Source organism: Lissotriton vulgaris, chromosome 8 (genome assembly GCF_964263255.1).
Source record: "Lissotriton vulgaris chromosome 8, aLisVul1.2, whole genome shotgun sequence".
Lineage (NCBI taxonomy): Eukaryota > Metazoa > Chordata > Amphibia > Caudata > Salamandridae > Lissotriton > Lissotriton vulgaris.
Window position 1 is genome coordinate 1,545,706,421 of NC_141696.1, and position 23,433 is coordinate 1,545,729,853.

The 23,433-nt window shown below is 44.5% G+C and overlaps 1 protein-coding gene across 1 annotated transcript in view; it reads right to left on the reverse strand.

Moving 5' to 3' along the window:
- Positions 1-1,046: 1,046 nt before the first annotated feature.
- The window catches only part of LOC147700331 (uncharacterized), a 69,672-nt gene continuing 47,285 nt past the window's right edge, over positions 1,047-23,433 (reverse strand). Inside the window, exon 2 of the mRNA XM_086935699.1 lies at positions 1,047-3,325. Coding sequence (XP_086791825.1) covers positions 1,422-2,654 — 1,233 coding nt within the window. The 5' untranslated portion in view covers positions 2,655-3,325 and the 3' untranslated portion in view covers positions 1,047-1,421. The remainder of the gene's footprint in view (positions 3,326-23,433) is intronic.

A 23,433-nucleotide genomic window follows, 5' to 3' on the forward strand; every position in this document is an offset into this window, starting at 1 on the left:
ATTTGACTTTGCTCGACTATAGAATGTGGTGGTGAAACAGTTTAGAAAGAATTGTAATTTCATAATTTTCTCTAGCTCGTGGTCCCAGTGTTTCTGCCATACTGTAAACTGTTTGGACGATACTAGAATCTGGTAAAATGATGCCCGTCTGCTGTATCTTTCTTGTATTGCAGATTATGCATCTTTCAGATTGTACAGTTTTTCTCTACACATTTGGCAAATCATGTAGTAAGATGTCAACTAACCTGGTATTTTAGAAGTAATCTATCATTTCTGGGTATTATTTTGACTTTTCATAACCACACATAACTGTTCAGGCCTCTACTTCTATCAGTATGATGTTTTTGTAGTACCTTGTACTTTTCACTTTACGTTAAATTCTGCCCAATTGTCTAGTTTCCTTCTGCTTGATCTGTGGCTTAAATGGTTATTCAGTTATACTGCATGTATTCCTGATTTCTCTTCATGTACTGGATGTGTTCTAGAACAGTTTTGAAATGTACATTGTATTGCCACATGAAAATTATTAAAATCAGCACTTACTCTCATCTCCTCACGCTGTACAGTATTCTCAACATTTGAGTCACTGCTGATGTCAATACCTAAGCGGGCGAAGGATGGTTTACTGTTTCCATGCAAGATTCCTTAATGCCCAAGCCTTTGTCATTTATAATTTTTCAACTGAATTCCTATTAAAATACAAAATATTAACTGGATTTCCTCATTTCCCTGTTCTGGGCTTTCTGATGCAACGAGAGGGGACTTTTTTTACTTGAATGTCTTACCACGTTCAGAACATTCATGCAGTTTCACATTAGTGTGAGTTCTCTTGTATATTATCAGTGATATCTCTGTAGTTAATTTTTTGGCGCATTCAAAGTATTTACACAATTTCAGGCTATGGGGACTGTCATATGTTGACCCTATGTAGTTAAAGACTTTTGCACTTAGGGCCTGCGTATGAGCTGGTAGTAATTTTCTGAACCATGTGTTAACCCATGTTTACTCATATGTTGGAATTACGAGTTTGAAGGTATTTAACACATCTGGATGTGTTAAATAGCTCAACCTTTGTCAAACCTGCCAAAAGTTAACAGGGGAAAACATATGGTGTTTACAGTATCATGTGGATTTAGGTGAATTAAATACCAAAACATGCATGTTATTCCCCATAAACTTGTATTTATCAGGTGGCATAAGTAAGACCTATTACATCATATATGTACCACATGGTATCAGTATTTATCAGGGGCAATAAATAATGACCCAACTCTTATCAGTCCTTTAGTACATAAATTTGATTTCTGTCCTTAATCTCTTCTCAGGTGGGGTGATAGATGATCCTTTGCCTTGAAACAGTTGTTACATTAAGTAAATATACATGGTTTCACAATTGTAAATTATGTCAATTGTCATTGGTCCTACACATGTAGTAAAGATGCATGGCTTCTCAGATGTCTCAACAGATTACCTTTTTGATTGAAAGCTTTAGAACATACCGAACATTTGTATGGTTTCTCACCACTGTGAATCAGCTGATGTATCATCAGGTGTTTCTTTCTAATGAAAGCCTTCTCACATTGAGAACATTTATAAGGTTTCTCACCAGTGTGAATTCTCTGGTGTGTGGATAGTTCATCTTTTCTGCTGAAATGTTTTTGGCATTCAGAACATTTATATGGTTTCTCGCCGGTGTGAATTCTTTGATGTATTATTAGCTTGCCCTTCGTGGTGAAACACTTGACACACTCAGAACATTTATGTGGTTTCTCGCCAGTGTGTGTTCTCTGATGTGTTATCAGATGTGTTATTTGACGAAAATCCTTATTACATTCTGAACATCTATATAGTTTTTCCCCAGTGTGAATTCTCTCATGTGAAGATAATTCAACCTTTTCCTTGAAAGTCTTGTCACATTCAGTGCATTTATATGGTTTCTCTCCAGTGTGATCCTTCTGATGTCGCATTAGTTGTGGTTTGGTTCTGAAACCCTTGTCACACTCAGAACATTTAAAAGGAGTCTCACCACTGTGAAACATGTGATGAAGCCTTAAATTTCCTTTTCTACTGAAAGCCTTGTCACATTCAGAACATTTATATGGTTTCTCCCCTGTGTGGATTTTCTGATGAACTGAAAGACTTCTCTTCTGCGTGAAAGCCTGGTCACATTCAGAACATTTATATGGTTTCTCCCCTGTGTGGATTCTCCTATGTTTTCTCAGATTTGCCTTTTGACGGAAAGTCTTATTACATTCTGAACATCTATATGGTTTTTCCCAATTTTGAATTCTCTCATGTGATGATAAATCACTCTTTTCCTTGATTGATTTATATGGATTCTCTGTAGTGTTATTTCTGTGATGTAGTACTAGTTCACCCTTTTGATTGAAAGCCTTATTGCATTCAGAACATTCACATGGTTTCTCACCAGTATGAGTTTGTAGATCAATCTTCAGCTGTGCCTTTGTAATGAATGTCTGGTCACACCGAGTGCATTTATATGGTCTTGGTTCAGTGTGGCCTGACTTTTGTCCAATGAGAGAGCCATTTGTGAAAAAACCTTTACATTTGAGACAGTGAAATGTTTTTTCTTCAGTACGATTTTGTTTGCCTACCATCAAATGGCTTTTTCTAACAGACAGCTTGGTAAACATTGTAGATTTATTTTGGCTTAGTATGCAGAGATCTCCTTGATGTTTTCCTAGTGGATATTTTTATAGAAATTTCTAACATGTAGGGCAATTGTGCGCCTCCTCCATAATGCACACATTATGTTTAAATAATGAATTCCTTGTAATAAAATGCTAGAGACACTGGGCTAATGTGTGTAGCTTCTCCTGTGTCTGTCCAGGTTAGTACTTTCAAGTTTGTTGCAGTTTACTTAAACATATAGATGAAAAATAACCTCTCTACCTTCTGATTTCTTAGCAATAGGATTAGAACTACAAAGTTGCTTTCCTGGAAATATTTATTACATGCTGTACATTTGTGTGGCCTTTCTCCTCTGTGGGTCCCTTGATGGATTTGAGTTCCTTGGGATGTTAATTTGTAGTCATACTCATGAAATACTCCTTACTCCTTTGTTGTGACGTACTATGTCCCTTTCATGAGGCATCCATTGGTGTTTGCTACCAATTTTGACAGAAAAAGGTTGTATGCGCAAGGAGCACACATGACTAACAATTATATAGAGATTCTTTAGTGGAATAACGTCTCCAAAAACTGTTTCATACATTTCAGGGGGCTAGTGTCTCAAAAGTTGAATTGCAGTTCCTAGTGTCCACGATATTCCTCCGACTATTGCTTTTTTCTGGATTTCTTTCACCTAAGGGACAACAAATATATATATATATATATATATATATAAGCATTAGCATTTTATGAGCCAAAAAATACAAATATCAGCAATAAAAAAATCTATTTGTTTTCTTGTATTGATATGAAGTAACAAAATCCAGGAATGCTTCTGTACGTTATAGTCACAACGGATTAGTATAGAACTAGTATTGACAATCTGGTGACCACAGTATTTTGTTCATTTATGAACCAAAATATTTGCAAATTTGTAATGAGATCCAAAGCACATTGGTAGTCATCTACTAACAATGTTCATAACACAAATTATAATGTAGTAGTAGTAAAGCTTTATTCGAGTTATACACTCATAAAAGCACAACATACATATATATAAAAACATCACACTTAGTCAAGGCATTTCATCCAATACATTAAAACGGTTGCGCAAGCTTAGTCGTTATAAAACAAAAAGATATACAAGTTAAAACATAGTCAAGAAACATTAAGAGAAAGAGCTCTCCGCCTGATGGACCAAGCCCACCCCAGGTACTTTGCTATTCCCATGACAATAGGCTCCTCAGAAGTAGTACACATAATTCTCTGCGCCTCAGCTGCACTAGATGTCCCAAGGTTCTTACAGGTAGGAGTTAACCAAACCTTTCTTGGGGAGGCATAAGCCTTACAAGCAAATAGGAAGTGTCCCACACTTTCGTTAGTTGCGCCGCACGCTGGGCAGCACTGGGTATTCAAACTCTTCCATCTGCCTGTTAAGTGTCTCAACGGGAGGGAACCAGATCTTAATTGGAAGAACAACTTTCTGTCCATAGGAACAGTTATACTGTCCCAGTACTTTTCTAGTACAGGACACATTTTACTTTCCAGAAAACAACCTCCCATTGAGCCCGATTTGACCCCTCTCCAAAGCCTCACGTCTATCTATTCCCAATATAATGCTTTAAGTGTATTTTTACTTGGGAATACTTCCCCCGATGGATTGTCCCAAAGGTTGGAAAGACCTAATTCACCTAGCAATACCCTTAAGTTTTTCAGCCATGATATTTTATGGAAGGTATCAATTTTGATTATTGCCAGGAAACCTTCCGCATAATGCCTAATTTCAGGGGTGGACCAAAGTCGTCTCCAAAATAGGATGGGACGCAGTCTGGCTCGGTCGGTTACCGATCTTCTTCCCAGGTCGAGGCTAAGAGGGATTAATGGGGTACTCTGGGGCAGTCCCGTGATTCCCCTAAGAAACCTGTTCTCAGCTATCTGTAGGGAAGATAATTTGCAAAAACCAAACAGCTCCGCCCCATATAAGGCCGATCCTATTGCCTTAGCATCATATACAGCGAGAACAGGTTTTATGGGTTTTGTTTTAGATCTATTGTGCTCCACCCGTAAAGGCCCCCGATATTTGCTGATGTTTCAAGACCGCCTTTTCTATGTGGTGGGACCAACCATAATTACTTGCGATTTGTACCCCCAGGTAAGTAAACTCCTTTACGACCTCAAGCCCAATATTGTTCATATATATCCTAGGGCGAGGTTTACATCCTAGGGAGAAAGCCATCAGCTTGGTCTTGCCTATGTTTACTTCCAGGCCATGCTCCTGGTAAAAGTCATCAAAAATATTCAGGGCCCGTTGCAAACCGGCTGGGGTCTTGGACATTATTAAAGTGTTGTCAGCGAACATCAGGATCGGAACCCTGATGCCCGCCAACGAAGGCGCATCCACACTAGCGTCCTGCATCCTGCCGACTATCACATTGATATATAATGTGAAGAGCAAGGGTGCCATTGCACAACCTTGACGCACCCCACGCTCCACAGGAAAGTCGATTGAGGATTGACCATTTGTGCCCCATTGTACTTTGGCAAAATTGCATTCGTGCAACCTCATAATTAAAGTGAGCAATTCTGCTGGAATGCCTATCTTACTTAGCACTGCCCAGAGCTTTCCCCTTGGGAGTAGGTCGAAGGCAGCCCGCAGGTCGACAAAAGCGACATACAGGCTGCCCCCACCAAGGAGTACCGTCCCCCACCGTAACATAGTAAAGCGGAACACCTGGTCGATGGTACTGGTAGCCTCCGGAAGCCTGCCTGAAAGGGGGAAAGAGAATTATTTTCGTCCACCCAGTCCATAAGTTTGTTTACCACCATCTTCCCAATTACTTTTTGGATGGTGGCAATCAAACTTATGGGCCTGTAATTAGCTGGAAGGGATTGATCTCCTTTTTTGTGGATGGGTATAATAATGGCTCCCTTCCACTGTTCTGGGACTAGCGCACCTTTTGCAATTGCGTTCCCTATTAGGAGCACATATCTGCCCCACCTATTTTTATCATTTTTAAAAACGTCCGAGGGTATCCCATCTAATCCGGGGGCCCTGCCCCCTTGAACGGAGCTAATTACAAGTTCAACTTCCTTGGCAGAAAACAAATTATCTTTGGGAAATACAGCCGAGATTGCATCCCCACCACCCCACTCTTTTGTCTGGGCATATTGGGGCCTAAAATAGTTCACCCAGTCGGATTCAGCGACATTATTGTCCGGTTTTTTTGGGGTACCACCTCTGCCCCACTTCACTATCTTCCAGAAGAGCCTGGAATCCTTTGCTCCAGAGGCCTCCTTTAATTCCTCCCAATACTTCTCATCCCATTCTTTTTTGGCCAAGGAAATGCTAGCGTTACATTGCTTCCTAGCAGCTTTAATTGCTACCCTGTCCCTGCTTCTGATAGCGTTACCCAGTGTTAATCTGGCTGCCCTGCACTGTTGGTTAAACCACCCAGCTGGTTTGGTGGATACTGTGCGATTACCCTTACATGCTCTCATAAAGTGCGGCTTTAAGATGGCGAAAAGATTATTGTGAATTTCAGTAATTGCCCTAGATCCTGGGGGTGTGGGGCTAGCTAATTCCATGGAAACAATTGCTTTGTCCACTTCAGACCCAATAAAATCCATGGAGGCTGCATTCGCCAACACAGAGGGCCATTTCAATCTACGCATGTTATTCGCCATGTCTGGGAGCAACCCATCACTTGCATGTAGATTAGGCTGTGTGTGCTTCCACCAGGTGTGGGTCACGCAAAGAGGGCTGTGATCACTTTCTATCCTGCCCTTGACTTCCATGTCACAAACCCCCTGCCAAAGATTAAGACTGCAAATAACGTAGTCTATCCTACTTCTGTTATGACCATTATCATATGTACACACACCTTCCTTATCTCCCTTTGTTCTTCCATGAGGGCTCGCGTCCCATATTCTAAACACGTAGCATTTAAAAAAAGAATATCCTTTGTCCAACGTTTGACAGGGGCAAGATTCAGGTAGGGAACACCCCATAGATTGTCCTCTTCCTGCCCCAATGGGTTTTCAGTACTGTCTAGAGGTTCAAAGGTCCTATTTAAATCCCCAGCTATTACTATTCTATTCCCAAGGGACTTTGATTGCAGAAAATTAGATAGAGCCTCTAAAGTGGGGGAACTCCCATTATTGCAGCCTCTGGCATAGACATTATATAAATCTATCACACCCCACTTTACTGAGGAAATTTGCAGCATTAGAATATCTCTACAACCCAGGTCCCACATTTTCACAGTAAATTCAGAACTCTGCCTAATCCAGACTGTGAGGCCTCCCTTGGGTCTACCCCTAGGACCTCGACTTGCCGGAATCGAAAAATTTAGGTAGCCTTGGAGGTAAATAGGATCACAGGCCCATGTCTCCTGAAAAAAACACAGTTCAAACCCATTAATGAAGTCGGTCCATAATTGTAACATCAACTTACTCCCCAATCCTGCAATATTCCAAGATACAAAACTTCCTAGAGCAGGTCTGTCACTACCTATTATATTAACAATGGGCAATCCTATGGGATTCAATTGACTACCATCCTCTCCTCCCAGGTTGTGATCATTACCCACAATATTTTGTTCCGTTAACACCTCACCACCCGTGTTTTGCATTAAATCCCCGGTATTTTCCTCCTCAGATGCAGCCTTTTCATCATCTTTTGTTACCTTCAACACAACATCAGTACTCAATGCCGGGGTTTCAGGGTTCCAACATGGCCTCCAGTATGAAAGGCCTCCCCTAGTGTTAAGCTTTGGTCAATATCCCCAACTCAAACATTGAGTACCTTCCAAATTGTTATAATTTAAGCCAATGTTTTGAGGTTGCCATTGCTGAAGGGTGGAGGATGGGGGTGCAATCCTTACCATCGGGGGATTAGTGAAACTATTTAGATTCATGGGACCACCTTTTATTAGGCATGTTTGCCTTGGGTAGAAAAAAGAAAGATCCACAATGCCAATTCCACCGCTACTTGTACCCCAACCCTGCCTTGTTATCCAACCAGCCATCCTGGGGTCTTGAAAATTGATGATAATACAGTCTCCCCCCAAGTTTTTACAGGTGTACCCAATCCAGTCAATCCTCCTTGCCCCTATTATCAACCCATCCAGACCCCAAATTATAATGGACACTGAGATATATGCAATCCAATTACCAAACACATAATAAGAAATATAGGTAAAATTGGTAATGCCGAGTGCTGACAAAATGAATTAAAATAAAAACCTAGATGTCTAATCCAATAATTACGGTATGAATTGACATGGACATCATGACATTATTATTAAATGGTGATATCCACAGAATGTATTGAGATAAATAAGAAAGTTTCTAAGACATGTATTTATCTCCAGTTATTTGAGGAGTACAGCAATACCAACTACAGTTTTTTAGTGCTAAAGAAGAGAACGCTGCGGCCAGAGGTTAAGGTTTTATTGAAGAAATTGCCAAGTTTTTAGAAGCTTTGTACAAACTAGATTATCGGGCATCGATCAGAGATATAAAGGAAGAGAATTCCACAGTTTGGCAACGGTGACTGAAAAGGCACACACACTTTTCGGGGATTTGCAATTGGAAGGCTGAAGAGGAACGAAGAGTTCAGGTTAGAGAATACGAACACAACAACTCCTTGATGTTTCCATGTATATTTTTGTGACAGATCGAATGTCCCAAAAGCACAACATAAAACTCAAACAATGATATGTGATCTAACACCTTGGCTGCGCATGATATTTCTCTCCTGTGCTGGGCCATAATGATCTTGGGTGTGCTCATGACGAGCTCAGCTCGTCATGAGCACCGAAGGGGCTAAATTGCTGAGCGTGGATATGCCAAAAATAAAGATACCTTCTAATTCATTGATCAGAGCTTTAATTAACACAGAAACTAAGGGCCTGATCTAGTGTTTGGCAGTCGAACTACAATCTGCCAAACTTGGAGATCACTGCCGGCCACACAGTTACAGTCAAGGTACTGAACGTTTGGTGGACAGCCGCTGTTGGTTCGGATTTTTCATTCGCCAAAATTGAATTAAGTTTTCATTTTTAAAAAAGTCGGAATATGTAATTGAAAACAAAATACTATTCACTGTAATATGCGGGGAGATTTTTTCTACCTCGGTGTGGGTGTCATTATGTGTTTTTTTGTCTATTCATCTCTAGGTTATACTGTCAGGTAACAGACAGACAAAAATACATCACATCGCATTGCTTACCCTAAATCAGAGGTCTTCAAACTTTTTGATGCCGAGACCCCCTTGTAAAACCTTTTTAGGCGTAAGGACCCCCTTCCGACAAAATATTCTAGAAACTGGTACTCCTCATCATCAACAACTATCGACAAACATAAATGCGCCTGTTAGACCTGATCACATCCATCATTCATCCATCCACACTTCCACACATCCATCAATCCTTCATCCATCCACCCTTTCATCCTTCCATCCTCCATCCATCCATCCTTTCATCCTTCCATCCATACATCCATCCTTTACCTAACCACCCGTCCATCCATCCACCCATCATTCATCCTCCCACCTTTTCACACATCCATCCATCATTCATCCATCCACCCTTTCATCTTTCCATCCATACATCCATCCTTCATCCATCCACTCTTTCATTATTCCATCCATATATCCATCCACTCTTTCATCCATACATCCATTCTTCATCCACCCACCCTTTCATCCATCCATCCACCCATCATTCATCCCCCACCTTTTCACACATCCATCCATGCATCCATCATTCATTCATGCAACTTTTTATCCATCCATACATCCGTCCACACTTTCATCCATCCATCCTTCCATCCATCCTTCATCCATCCACCCTTTCATCCATCCATTCACCCATCATTCATCCACCCACCTTTTCACAAATCCATCCATCATTCATACATGCAACCTTTTATCCACCATACATCCATCCTTCATCCATCTACCCTTTCATCCTTCGATCCATACATCCATTCTTCATCCAGCCACCCTTTCATCCATCCACCCATCATTCATCCACCCACATTTTCACATATCCATCCATCCATCCATCCATCATTCATCCATGCAACCTTTTATCCATCCATCCTCCATCCACTACCTTTTCACACATCCATCCATCCTTCATCCATCCATCCATCCACCCTTTCATCTTTACATCTAGCCACTCATCCTTCATCCACCCACCTTTTCACACATACATACATCCTTTTATTCTTACATCCATCCATCTATCCATCCTCCATCCACTACCTTTTCACACATCCATCCATCCTTCATCCATCCATCCACCCTTTCATCTTTACATCCATCCACTCATCATTCATCCACCCACCTTTTCACACATACATACATCCTTTCATTCTTACATCCATCCATCCATCCATCCTTCATCCTTCATCCTTCCTTCCATCCATCCATCCATCCATCCACCCACCCATTCATCCTTCCATCCATCCATCCATCCATCCATCCATCCATCCATCCATCCATCCTTCATCCATCCATCCATCCTTTCATCCATCCATCCACCTATCATTCATCCACCCACCTTTTCTGTGCCTCTCTCATGGAGGGGGGGTGGGGGTCAGTATCTCTCTGCGTCTTCTTCCTTCTTCCTCTCTCATGGGCGGGCATCTCTGTGCCTCCCTGCTTGGGGGGGGGGGGGGCAGACAGGCTGTATAAACATCTTACCTTGAAGAACAGACTCTCAGCCACATTTCTCCTACACAGGCGCCAGGTATGAGGGCTCGTGGGACTTGAACCAGTGATTGTAATGTCCTTCTGCTGTTTACTGTGTGTTTGTAAAGCGCTCTGATACCTACGGGTTAAACTAGCGCTATATAAAACATTACAAATAAAAATAAAACCCGGAGCTAAGTCCATTGACCTCAAAGGGCTAGAGCCTCCTCCCCCATCCCCCCCCCAGCTCGTGTATGTGAGCCCGGCTGAAACAGCTTCAGGGCCACACACAAAGGCACACCAGAGTACTTCACAGGTCTTCAAAAGACCGTTACTTGTTAATGAGGCTTTGATGTTAGCCGTAAACGATTTAGAAAAGGGGGGTGGTGATGAACAGAGTGTCTGAGTTAAACAGACCACTCTTACCCAGTCCAAAGATCAGGGCTTGATCCATCACCGTTATTTATCTCACTGCCCCATCCCAGCTCAGAACCTGGCTATATGCAAATCAGTCTGTCCCTGGCCCAGTGCATCATGGGAACAGGGCAGACTAAACTACCAAGCCAATTCTTCACCAGAAAGGAGCGAAGCTACCGGGGACCGGTTTCTGGCATTTCAGCCTTCTTCGGCCCGGCTTGCTTGAATCCTGATGGAGCAGTGAGAAAGGGACTCATGTCTGAGTATACCCTGCCACACCTATAGTGGCCAAAAACGATTTAGAAAAGGGGGTGGTGATGAACAGAGTGTCTGAGTTAAACAGACCACTCTTACCCAGTCCAAAGATCAGGGCTTGATCCATCACCGTTATTTATCTCACTGCCCCATCCCAGCTCAGAACCTGGCTATATGCAAATCAGTCTGTCCCTGGCCCAGTGCATCATGGGAACAGGGCAGACTAAACTACCAAGCCAATTCTTCACCAGAAAGGAGTGAAGCTACCGGGGACCGGTTTCTGGCATTTCAGCCTTCTTCGGCCCGGCTTGCTTGAATCCTGATGGAGCAGTGAGAAAGGGACTCATGTCTGAGTATACCCTGCCACACCTATAGTGGCCAAAAACGATTTAGAAAAGGGGGTGGTGATGAACAGAGTGTCTGAGTTAAACAGACCACTCTTACCCAGTCCAAAGATCAGGGCTTGATCCATCACCGTTATTTATCTCACTGCCCCATCCCAGCTCAGAACCTGGCTATATGCAAATCAGTCTGTCCCTGGCCCAGTGCATCATGGGAACAGGGCAGACTAAACTACCAAGCCAATTCTTCACCAGAAAGGAGCGAAGCTACCGGGGACCGGTTTCTGGCATTTCAGCCTTCTTCGGCCCGGCTTGCTTGAATCCTGATGGAGCAGTGAGAAAGGGACTCATGTCTGAGTATACCCTGCCACACCTATAGTGGCCAAAAACGATTTAGAAAAGGGGGTGGTGATGAACAGAGTGTCTGAGTTAAACAGACCACTCTTACCCAGTCCAAAGATCAGGGCTTGATCCATCACCGTTATTTATCTCACTGCCCCATCCCAGCTCAGAACCTGGCTATATGCAAATCAGTCTGTCCCTGGCCCAGTGCATCATGGGAACAGGGCAGACTAAACTACCAAGCCAATTCTTCACCAGAAAGGAGCGAAGCTACCGGGGACCGGTTTCTGGCATTTCAGCCTTCTTCGGCCCGGCTTGCTTGAATCCTGATGGAGCAGTGAGAAAGGGACTCATGTCTGAGTATACCCTGCCACACCTATAGTGGCCAAAAACGATTTAGAAAAGGGGGTGGTGATGAACAGAGTGTCTGAGTTAAACAGACCACTCTTACCCAGTCCAAAGATCAGGGCTTGATCCATCACCGTTATTTATCTCACTGCCCCATCCCAGCTCAGAACCTGGCTATATGCAAATCAGAGACTCTGTCCCTCACCACCCCTTGTTGTAAATATTTTTGTCCACCCTAAGCGTGGAAGGGTATTCTCAGATGTGAGACCCTTGCTCATTGCACCATCAGGATTCAAGCAAACCGGGCCGAAGACGGCTGTAATGCCAGAAACCGGTCCCCAGGAGCTTGTTTCCTTCCCAGTGTAAGAATTGGCTTTTGTAGTTTGGTTTGCCCTGTTCCCATCATGCACTGGGACAGGAACAGACTAATTTGCATACAGCCAGGTTCTGAAACTGGGATGGTGCAGTGAGCTAAAAAACGGTGTTGGATCTAGCCCTGATCTCTTGACTGGGTGAGAGCTTTCTGTTTAATTCAGAGACTCTGTCCCTCACCACCCCTTGTTGTAAATATTTTTGTCCACCCTAAGCGTGGAAGGGTATTCTCAGATGTGAGACCCTTGCTCATTGCACCATCAGGATTCAAGCAAACCGGGCCGAAGACGGCTGTAATGCCAGAAACCGGTCCCCGGGAGCTTGTTTCCTTCCCAGTGTAAGAATTGGCTTTTGTAGTTTGGTTTGCCCTGTTCCCATCATGCACTGGGACAGGAACAGACTAATTTGCATACAGCCAGGTTCTGAAACTGGGATGGTGCAGTGAGCTAAAAAACGGTGTTGGATCTAGCCCTGATCTCTTGACTGGGTGAGAGCTTTCTGTTTAATTCAGAGACTCTGTCCCTCACCACCCCTTGTTGTAAATATTGATGTTAGCCGTGAGCACCCTCAATCAGCCCACGCCAGAAACTGCACTCTGGCAGAATCTGCGACCCCCTTCCCAGGACTCCACGACCCCCCTGGGGGTCGCGCCCCACAGATTGAAGACCTCTGCCCTAAATAAAATGGGTGGTGCTATGCCCTTCTTCAGAAGGCCCCTTCTCCGTTGTGCTGCCTGGAGAGGCTTTCCAGGACAGGGCCAACGGGGGCTATGTTCACAGAAAGTTGTCAACTCTCCTGATTCTATTTAGGGTGGGAAGACAGTTAGTTTTGGGGATAAGCATACTTTGTCACGTTTGTGACTAAATACAGTTCTTCACCAAACTCTAAATCAGGCCACAAGCCTGTGATCAGATGCGCACATAACTGAATTACACAGAAACCAAGATATCTGTGATGTAATCACTGTGTCAACGGCAATTACTCCTAACCTGAAGATCTTATGACTCAGTGGCACAGAAACTGAATTCAAATGGTATTGGTTAAATGAATGCTATAATTTTGCTTTTATAGTTTCAACTGAAATTAGTATTTTATTGAATGCTATAACAAAGCTGTAAACAGATTAACACAAATTCAAGTCTAACAAACAAATCCAGCAACAATGTACACATTTAAAAAAAAAATAAGCATAGCCTTAGTCGTTGCCTCTACAGAAGCTTTTATCATATACTGCAACCTTCTGTGGGAACCCTAATTATATTCCTTCCTTGGTGTTGGTGAAATAGAAGTAGTTTTTTGAAGGTGTTCCACTTTACACTCAAAAATGACATGCTGCTCATGATACAACTAGTAGTGACTCACTTCCCTTCAATTCCTCTAATATCCCAGAAACGTAATTAAAGAGAGCTGAATAATGTACTAAGCATGTGCAGAAATCTCTCAACACATAAGGCTATAAGCTGCAAGGGAGTGCCTCAGGTGTGCCATAGGCAAGCCTGTCTGTCCTTGTATGCCCCTAATCACCGCCTGAAATGCTGCCACTTTACTATAAGTTAAGCTGGCTTTTCTTACTTACCTCTGAGCAACTACATTCATTGGCAAGCGCTGTTTTTCCACTCTCATTCTCAGATAACTTTGTCCCATTTACTTTCCCCACCATCTGTTCAGCATCATATTTTCACAAAATGGAACACCAACACACTATCCACATACCTGAAAATTGTAATATCAAAATAACCAATAGATCACATGGGAGGCATGGTCGCCATTATCCACCGTTCTGAACTTTAAATTCTACCCTCCTCCTACCCAGACTCTCTACTTCAGGAATGAACGGCAAGTCCATTATACTGGAACCATAACTCTGTGCAACAAATTCTGCCATATCGCAAATTAAACATTGTAATTTCCAAGCTCCATGGACTATACCGGCAACTAAACGTTGCTATTTCCAAGCTACATTATTTACAAGCCTTCCTCTGCAAATTAGTCATCAATAAAGACATCAAAAATGCGCTTCAGAGCTTTAATTTGGGGCTTGAAAACCCATCACGTCTGTCTGATATCTTCTACTCCACACTATACAGACTTAAACGTCAATCTCAACAACCCTCACATTAAGGTTATTTTCTGGATCGCTTTTTCAGTACAGACTACCCTGTGCACATTTTAAAGGGCCTTCCTGCTCTCTAGTCACATCATTTTACTGTTACATTTGAAGTGATCTATCATCCTTCGCAAGTAAAATTACTGTTCCTGTCCTAAACCTACTGGGATTTGGAAGAAAATGGAGCCTGTCTTGTTCAAAAGCTCCTGACTTAAGTCATTTTCAGTCAGACATGGACTGCAATTGATGTATACGCTTTTCTTAAAATACTTAAACAGACTACCCAACATTCTTAACCTTCATATTCTCTTACAATTCACATCCCCTTGTTGGACAAGATTCTTGCCTTCTGCAATGCCTTATCTGGTTGAGACATGATCTAGCCGCAGATTCCTTACCTTTGAAATCCAAGGCAGAAGGCTGGATACGGAAGATTTTTGATAGCAGTACCCCTGTGTGACAAAAGTTGTCGCCGGTCGACTCTACGTGACGTTGTGGGCATTGGGTTTGTCGTCATCATGACGTCCACGTCATCTATATAGGCAGCATACCGGCACGCTAACATCAGTACTTTTCATGACTTTCCACGCCAGAAGCACGGAGCCATGAAGTGACTGACCATGGTGTGCTAAAAACAACTAGGGCCCTGAAGGAGAAACAACCCTAACACTAAACAAATCCACAGTGCGGGGAGACTGGGTGAGTCGGTAAGGAATCTGCTGCTAGATCATGTCTCTACCAGATAAGGCTTTACTGAAGGTAAGTAACTTGTCAATCTGATTGAGACATGTTCCCTGCGGAACTGAGAATCCAGGCAGTAGTGTCTATCAAACGTGTGCAGAGACGCCCACATGGTTGTTTGGTAAATGTCAGAAACTGGAACACTACACTGGAGAGCCTTGGTGGTTGCTTTCTCCCAGGTAGAATGGGGCTCCAAGGCCTTCGGGAGGTTGTCTCTTCCCCAAGGCGAGCATATTTTTATGCAAAGCATGAAATAGTCCTGTTCTGAAATGTTCTGCCCTTCTTTACCCTCACGTACCCTATGAACAGTTGGTTGTCCACCCAGAACTCTTTTGAAGAATGAAGAGAGAACAATAACGCTCTTTTTGGGTCCAGACAGTGAAGACGCTCTTCTTCCTTGGATGGATGCGGAGGCGCATAGAAAGTGGCCAGAGAAACAGATTGGGCTAGATGGAAATGTGTTACCACCTTTGGCAGAAAAGATGCCCTAGTGCTGAACACTACTTTGTCTGGAAAGTAGGCTGAGATGACAGTGCTTGTAGTTCACTCACCTTCCTGGCAGAAGTAATTGCCACTAAAAAGGCTGTTTTAATACTGAGCAGTGGTAGGGGACAATTGAGCAGATGTTCAAATGGGTCACCTATCAAAAAAGTAAGGACAAAATTAAGGTCAATTGGGGCATAATAAAAGGTGAAGGGGTGAACATATGGGTTAGCCCCTTCAAAAATCTCTAAGCAAGAGGAGATATGAACATAGATGGCTGATCCGGCAGCCGAAGAAAAGGAGACCCTGCCGAAAGGTAAACCTTCAGAGTGCTAAGAGCAGAGCCCTGCTGGGCAAATGAGACAATAAACAGAAGGACATCTGACAGGGAAGCAGACAAGGGAAAGGGTCAATAGACTGTTCTGTATAGTAGTTACAAAACCTTTGTCATCAGCCGGTGTAAACCAACTTCGTGGAGGGATGCCTGGCTGCCAGAATAACCTCATAGACTTCAGCAGGAAGGTCAAAAGCTATCAACTGCCGCTGCTCAATCTCCACGCAAGGAGGTGGAGTGTACCAGTTCGGGTGGAGGACCGTTCATTGCTGCTGCGATAGAAGATCCTCCTGAAGAAGCCGCCTAACCAAAAGATCAATGCTAATCTGTAGAAGCTTGGGATACCAGACTCTCCGTGCCCAGTCCGGAACCATAAGGATGACTTGGGCCCGGTTGCGCCTAATCTTCTTGAGCACTCTTGGTAGGAGTGGTATCGGTGGAAAGGCGTATAAGAGGCCTGTGCTCCACTTGCAAAAAAAAACAGGCGTCACAGAGCGAGAGTCGCTTTGGTAACTTCAACGTGAAAACTGGTGACATTGCGCATTCTCTTCAGAGGCGAACAGATCTAACCAAGGCTCTCCCCACTGTAGAAAGAGAACTTGCACTGGCTCCGGATGGAACCATCACTCGTGAGCCACGAGGCACATGCAGCTTAGTTCATCTGCTAAGGCGTTCAGAAAACTGGCCAGATGTTGAACCACCAGGTAAATGCCCTGTTTGGACAAGCCCGCCTTCAAAAATCTGTCATCGAGATAGGGGAAGACTGGAACTCCTGATTTCCGCAGATAGGCTGTGACCACCGTCATCACCTTGGTGAACACCCGAGGGGCACTGGTGACGCTGAAGGGGAGCACGCCAAACTGAAAGTTCTTCTTTTTTGAGGAAGTATTTGAGGGCCTTGAGGTCTAGGGTAGGACTAAGGCCTTTGTGCTTCTTCCGAACCAGAAAAAGAGGGAATAGCAACCACAGCCTATCTCTGGTTCGGGGACCCTCTATATTACTCCCTTGGCCAAGAGAGTCTTGAAATCATTGCAGAGTAAGGCAAGGTGATCCTTCATTAACTGATCGTAAGTTGAAGGCATGGAGGAAGGAGTATCCTTGAAGGGGAGGGAGTAGTCCCTTCGGACTATTTGCTGCACCCACCCTTCTAAGGTGAGATCTCCCCAGTGGTGGAGGAGAGAGCGTATCCTGCCAGCAACTGTACATCCATGATCCAGAGGATTGGACTAAGAGGTTTTGCGGTGGAGGGGGGGGGGGGGTGTTGTTGCTTGACCTGACTGTTGGCTACCCATTCCTCGGGGTTGGGCGTACCGCGTCCGCGGCCCTACAGCGGTTGCTGGACTTGCGGGGTCCTCTTGCTGGAATAGGGTTGGGGTGGTTGAAGCCCCTTCCATAGCCACGAAAGAGGCAAAAAGCAGACACAGGCCTGGATGATGTGGAAAGGCCTAGGGACTTGGTCGTAGCCCACGAGTTCTTAAAATGCTCAAGCGCTGCGTCCGCCTTGTCTCCAAAGGTACGAGAGCCATCAACGGGTATGTCCATAAGGTTAGCGTGGACATCCCCCGAAAAGCCAGGCATCCTCAGCCAGGTGTGACGCCTAGCGGCCACCATCGAGGAAATTCCTTTTCCTAGCAAGGTTGTGGTATCTAAGCCACATCATATGGCAAACTTAGCCGCATTCTTGGGAGAGGAGAGCTTGTCCTCCTCAGAGACTCTGGGAAGCACTTGCGCAACAGATTGTATCCCATAGAGAATGAGAGTAACAGCCCAAGAGGCAATGTTAAACTGTTGGAAGAAAAGATTTTCTTAACAAAACTGTCCAGCCTTTTGAATTCCCTGTCCGGGGGTGAGGAAGGGAATGCGCCATGAGAAGTGGATGCTTGGATCACTAAGGTTTGTGGGGTGCAGTGAGTAGAGAGGAAAGCTGAGTTGGCCTGTGCAGGTCTGTGGAGAATGGTTCTAGTAACAGGAGCGCCTGTGCTGGGCTTGAGTCAGGTGTCCAGTAGAACATCTGTTAAGGCCTCGTTTAAAGGTATCAAGGGTCCAGAGGAAGAGACACCAGGCTGCAGGACCTCCGTCAGGACATTAGTCTTGACTGCATTATAGGAAGCTGCGCCATCATTGCAAATGAAGCTCCCTCATCCGTAGCCCGGTTAGGGGGAGACAGCATGCTAGAATTTGGAGAGGTGTCCAAACCGCTGGCATGACCCAGGTCCTCATACCAGTCCAGGTCATAATTGGGTTGCAGGATTTCTAAGGGACCCTGCTGCCTTCCCAATCTTCATCCTCCATGCCTAACCCTTCAGAAAAGGACAGGTTGAACGGCGTGTCGTCAAAATGATGATAGGGGAGATCCAAGAGGGGCTGTGGCCGGAGCTAAAGGGACAGAATCCACAGGGCCTCCTTCAGTTGAACCTTAAGGCCCCAAAGCTCGCTAGGAGGATCAGGCCAGCCAAATATGGCGCCCATGGCATCAGAAAATTCCTTTAGATGGGCGGGGGTCGCTCTCAGCACGGAAAAGGGAGGGAAACGTGGAGGAGTTGCAAATGTCGAGGCTCCTCAGTCTCCTGTGATGGACGGGGTGAAGTCTGTGATGCTTCTTACCTGATTGCGAGGACTTTGAAGAAGACTTTTAACCCCTAGAGCGGTGCTCGGACCATTCTCTCAACAGAGACTGGAAGCGAGATCAAGGTGGTGACCTCCATAGCGCCAATGCCGAGCTGAAATCAGCTTTAGGGACCGCTCCCTCAAAGACTTCGTCGCCATGGTCCGGTAATTGGAGCACAACTGTGTTGTGGTCCAGTTCCAAGCACCAGAGACACGCTAAATGGGAGTCCGTGACTGACATTGCGCTGTGACAGGCACCACACGGCTTAAACCCGGAGGCTTTCTTACTCGAGATACCTAGCATAACAAAAAGAGTTGACAAAGTCTAACAAGTTTGTCAAAAAGTGACTCGGGTAGCTCTCTTCGATGGATCTGCGCTGGCTGGCGCGCAGAGAAAAGAACTGATGTCAGCGCACCGGGGTGGCGCTTATATAGTCGACGCGGACGTCACACCAACCCCGACACCTACGGAGTCACGTGGAGTCGACCGACGCACCTATCAAGGCACAGGGGTACTGCTATCAAAAATCTTCTGGATCCAGCCTGACGCCTGGAAGTTCAAAGGTAAAGAACCTGTGGCTAGACGTGTCTATCAGATGTAATATTACCTACAGCGAAACTCTTGTTTAAAGTTTTTATATCACTTTTTATTATTTTTATAGCAATACATTACAAAAATGTAAGTCAACAAACTGAGGCAAAGGGGAGTGTCTAGCAATTACATCCCTAATGAATCGACTTGATATATTAAAGAAAAAAGTGTACAGGAGAACCACAGGTATTCACGTATAATTACGTCAAACCATGATGAGCAGTCCATGCACCCCAGATGATCTTATAGTTCTTTTTGCAGCGTTGTACTATAAACTGCCTGATCTTTGGGCACACATTAGTCCATGCCCCTCTGCCATTCACAGGCGGAGGGAGCTTCTGTCTGTGATTAATGGCGCGCAATATCATGCTTGGCTATCAGGAATCCCAGCCCTGCATGCAATAATTGCAAAATGAAAAAGGACTAGCCTTCCTTATGCCCAGAACGGCAACTTTAGGTTCAAGGTTACTTAGCGTGTGTGTGATTCTGGCCAAGTTATACATAGACAGTCTCAGATCACATGGTAAAATGTAGCGCGGGTCTTGTATTAGGTACAAGCCGGGTTACTGCTGCAGCCCATCCTCCACACTCGATAGGGCGGTAGGATACCCTGTGCAGGTAAGTGTACTGTATTACTGTACTGGGTTTTGAGGGGATGGATTGGAACCGTGCTGCTACCTTTGCCTCCTGACAATCCTAGTCATCCAGCTCATCTAGGTTTTGCTCCCAAACTGCCCTCGTCTTGCCCATTAGTGAAGTTAAGGACTGGGGACCTATACAGTCCAGAAATGTCCTCGCGTCCCATGGGTTTTAGCCCTAATTTGACCTTCAGATGGTTAAATTCTGGGACTTTCTTCAGAGCCTCATTGTGTGCAGAGAGTGCGTGGCGGAGCTGTAGGAATCCGAAAAACTGGAATCGGTAAAGGTTGTACGTCTGTGTGAGTTGCTCAACATATTTTATATGGTCATTTTATCACGTCACGAGCGAGATATTCAAATGAGATGCCAGAATTTAAACCTTACCAGTCTTGTGACCTGATGCAACTGAGTCCATACCACAGAAAAGTCAAATTTGTGCTTTGCCCAGCCATTTATTGTACTTCATTAAACAAGGAGGGGGTTTACCCAATAAAGTCACTAGGGACATGGGTGCCGTATGATACAAAATAGGGGGTCCCAGTGAAAAGGTATCCAAAGTACACAAGCGAACAACACAAAACAGTTCAGACATTGTGGTTGTCCAAAGGCTTCAATGGACTGTTACTTTCAAAGCTGGCTCAAACCTTAACATATTAGGATGTAGTTATTCCATCCTAGGTTTGCCATCACTATAAAAACACAAACAGGAAACCACTATGGCTATAAAGAGTCCGGGACCAACTCATAGTCTCACTGTACAGGTGTCACCCAATTGACGACTTACATGCACGGGCCAAAGAAGATGTGTCCGTGCCTCATCACGTAGAATTGTCCGCAGCCGCGGTATTCATACGCTAAAAAGCAACAATAATGGGGCAATTAAGGGATTGATCATAAAGTCACCCAAAGTATATTAATAACTCGAAAACTTGACCACAGATGCGTGCCCCGTTCGTACCTAAATGCACCTGCAATTGCTCGTCTCAGCTGTGCGCAAAACCCATCTCAGAGGAAACTGTAACCGTCGTCGCGGTGTTCGTGCTCTACAAACAATAATGGACGTAAATGAGTGGGGAAATCCAAATCTACCTGTGTACATAGACAACTTTGTGATCATTGAAGCCGCACCCGGGTGCCTTGTACATACCTAACTGCACATGTAACCACCTTCACTGTATGCTGGCGAAAACAAAAAGCTCGGAGGGGATGTGTCTGTCCCTTTTACAACATCGTTGCACTACAGCAGCACAGCACTATTATTGAGGTCCCAGGCCTTCGCAGCTCCAGGGTGACGGCTGTACTAATGTATTTAAACTGATCTTCCGCTATCTGAGAGTAGCACTGAGAGGGTGCTGTGCATTGGCACCCTGCACCTGTCTAAGCTGGATTTTTGCCAGTTAACCATCAGTCTAGAGGCATCTGTATACACCTGCAACATACACCTGCAACATCTGTCACAGTCTCCATTGCGAGCCCTCCGGTTGTTGTAGAATGGTATGATGTCCTTGTAGAGGGATATTGCATCTTCTGACAATTCAGGCCAGCAGAACCCTATTAACTGTGCACCGCTTCCAAACACTCTGTCATGAGTTGAAAGGCGAGTGTGAAGAGGAGTGCAGAGAAGGGACAACCCTGGCATGTGCCTCGTTCAATAGGAAAGGGATTAAAGAATAGCCCATGATGCAGATCCTTGCTTTGCAATGCAGTTAGAGGTCGCCGCTCGTGCTAGCTCTAATCTTGTGGTACTCAGTTGTATCTTGACTGCAGTGCCGGTTCTTGAGCCAATGATCTTCAGCTTTCTTTAATCAGGGAAATTTTAGAGCCTTGGCTTTTCTGCCTTAAGTTCATGGCGGTCTCCGCTACCACCAACTTTCTTGCCCTTTACTGTAGTGCAGAAACAAGATAGCTACTGGAGCTCGTCACCCCTACCCTGGACCTTCCAAATCAAAGTGTCTAGTGAGGGAACTGCATCCGGAGCTTAACACAGCTCCATGCTCGAAGAAAACATATTCCTTAAAATAACTTTTATCTATTTAATCAGCATGGAAAATAAAGTAGGCAACAGGTAGAAAATGCACCTATTATGACTTAAGTTAGTTTAATATTATGTGCCACAGCTTCTAGTCGGACCCAAGGCAGAAACGTTTGCCTGAGATTTAAATTCCTTGGGTATTTTGACACATATTTAGTACACCAACAAAGAACTGCTACCAGTTCTGCACGATACATTTTTTTAATGAAATGTCTTCTGGTTTGTCGTATCACCAGAATCCTTGTAACTAAATCAATTTACAGGAGAATGATGCACAGAGTTAGTAGTTGAGTACCATCTATAGCTAACTGGTACCTGGACCACGTTCTGTTCATGATTAACTTTTATCCACTGAAAACTTTGTTTTTGCTCTTCTGTTTGTCCTGTTTTATGAAATTAAATTAGGTGCTATGAGAGGCGTTTATTCGATAACTCGATAGAAACATTCACAATAACAGTAAAACTGAACTAAGATATTTTGATCCTGCGCCCATGTTGAGAGAGGGAGAATTGCAGAACCCAGGGCCTTCGTATGTACTGTGGCAAGAAGGGGCATTATGTAAAGGATTGTACATTGAAGCCGAAGAGATCGCGCTCCTTTGTCACAGGAAAGAACCTAGCCCTTCCTGCTATACAAAGTACTACCAAGGAGGAAACACTCGCACATGATAGGGTCCCAGAAGGAGTGGGATGGCGGTTGCCATCTTTAGCTGGGGCATATTAGACTACTTCCGAATCGCACATTGTCCTTTCTATGATACTGCAGGCGAAAGGGCAACATTATCCTGTGTATAGTATGTTGGACTCCGGAGCTACCGGTAACTTCATTGATGACGGGTTGGTGCGCCGTCTGGGTTTGGAGCGGGTGCCTATTCATAAACCAGAACGAGTACTGGCGGTAGACGGTACCCCTTTGAAGTCCGGCCCTATCACCGAACATACGGAAATGGTGGAGCTGCAGCTCCCGGGGACTCCCTTAGACCATGTGCAGAACATAATACTAAACATTCTCGAAGCCCCTCAATATGAGGTCATCCTGGGCATTCCCTGGCTAGGGCTCCATAATCCCACTATGGATTGGAAACTGAAGACCATCAGATTCCTTTCGGAGGAATGCCAGAGGTCTTGTTTGAGGGAGGCGGATCAGCATTTGGTGGCTTTGGCTCAGGTTTTCCAGGGGGCCACAGCCGCAGAAAAAGTAGTGGTGTTACCCGTAGCATACGAGAAGTACAGAGAGGTGTTCAGTGAGATCAAGGCGGCGACATTACCTCCCCATCGCGAATATGACTGCCGCATCGATCTCATTGATGGAGCAGTGATACCCTCTTGTACGCCCTTTCGGAACCAGAGACCAAGCACCTGCAGGAATACTTGAAGGAATTCTGTGCCATGGGGTTTATCCGTCCATCTAGGTCCCCAGCAGCTTCCCCTTTGTTTTTCACTGCAAAAGCAAATGGTGATCTTAGAACCTGTACAGACTACAGCCAGTTGAA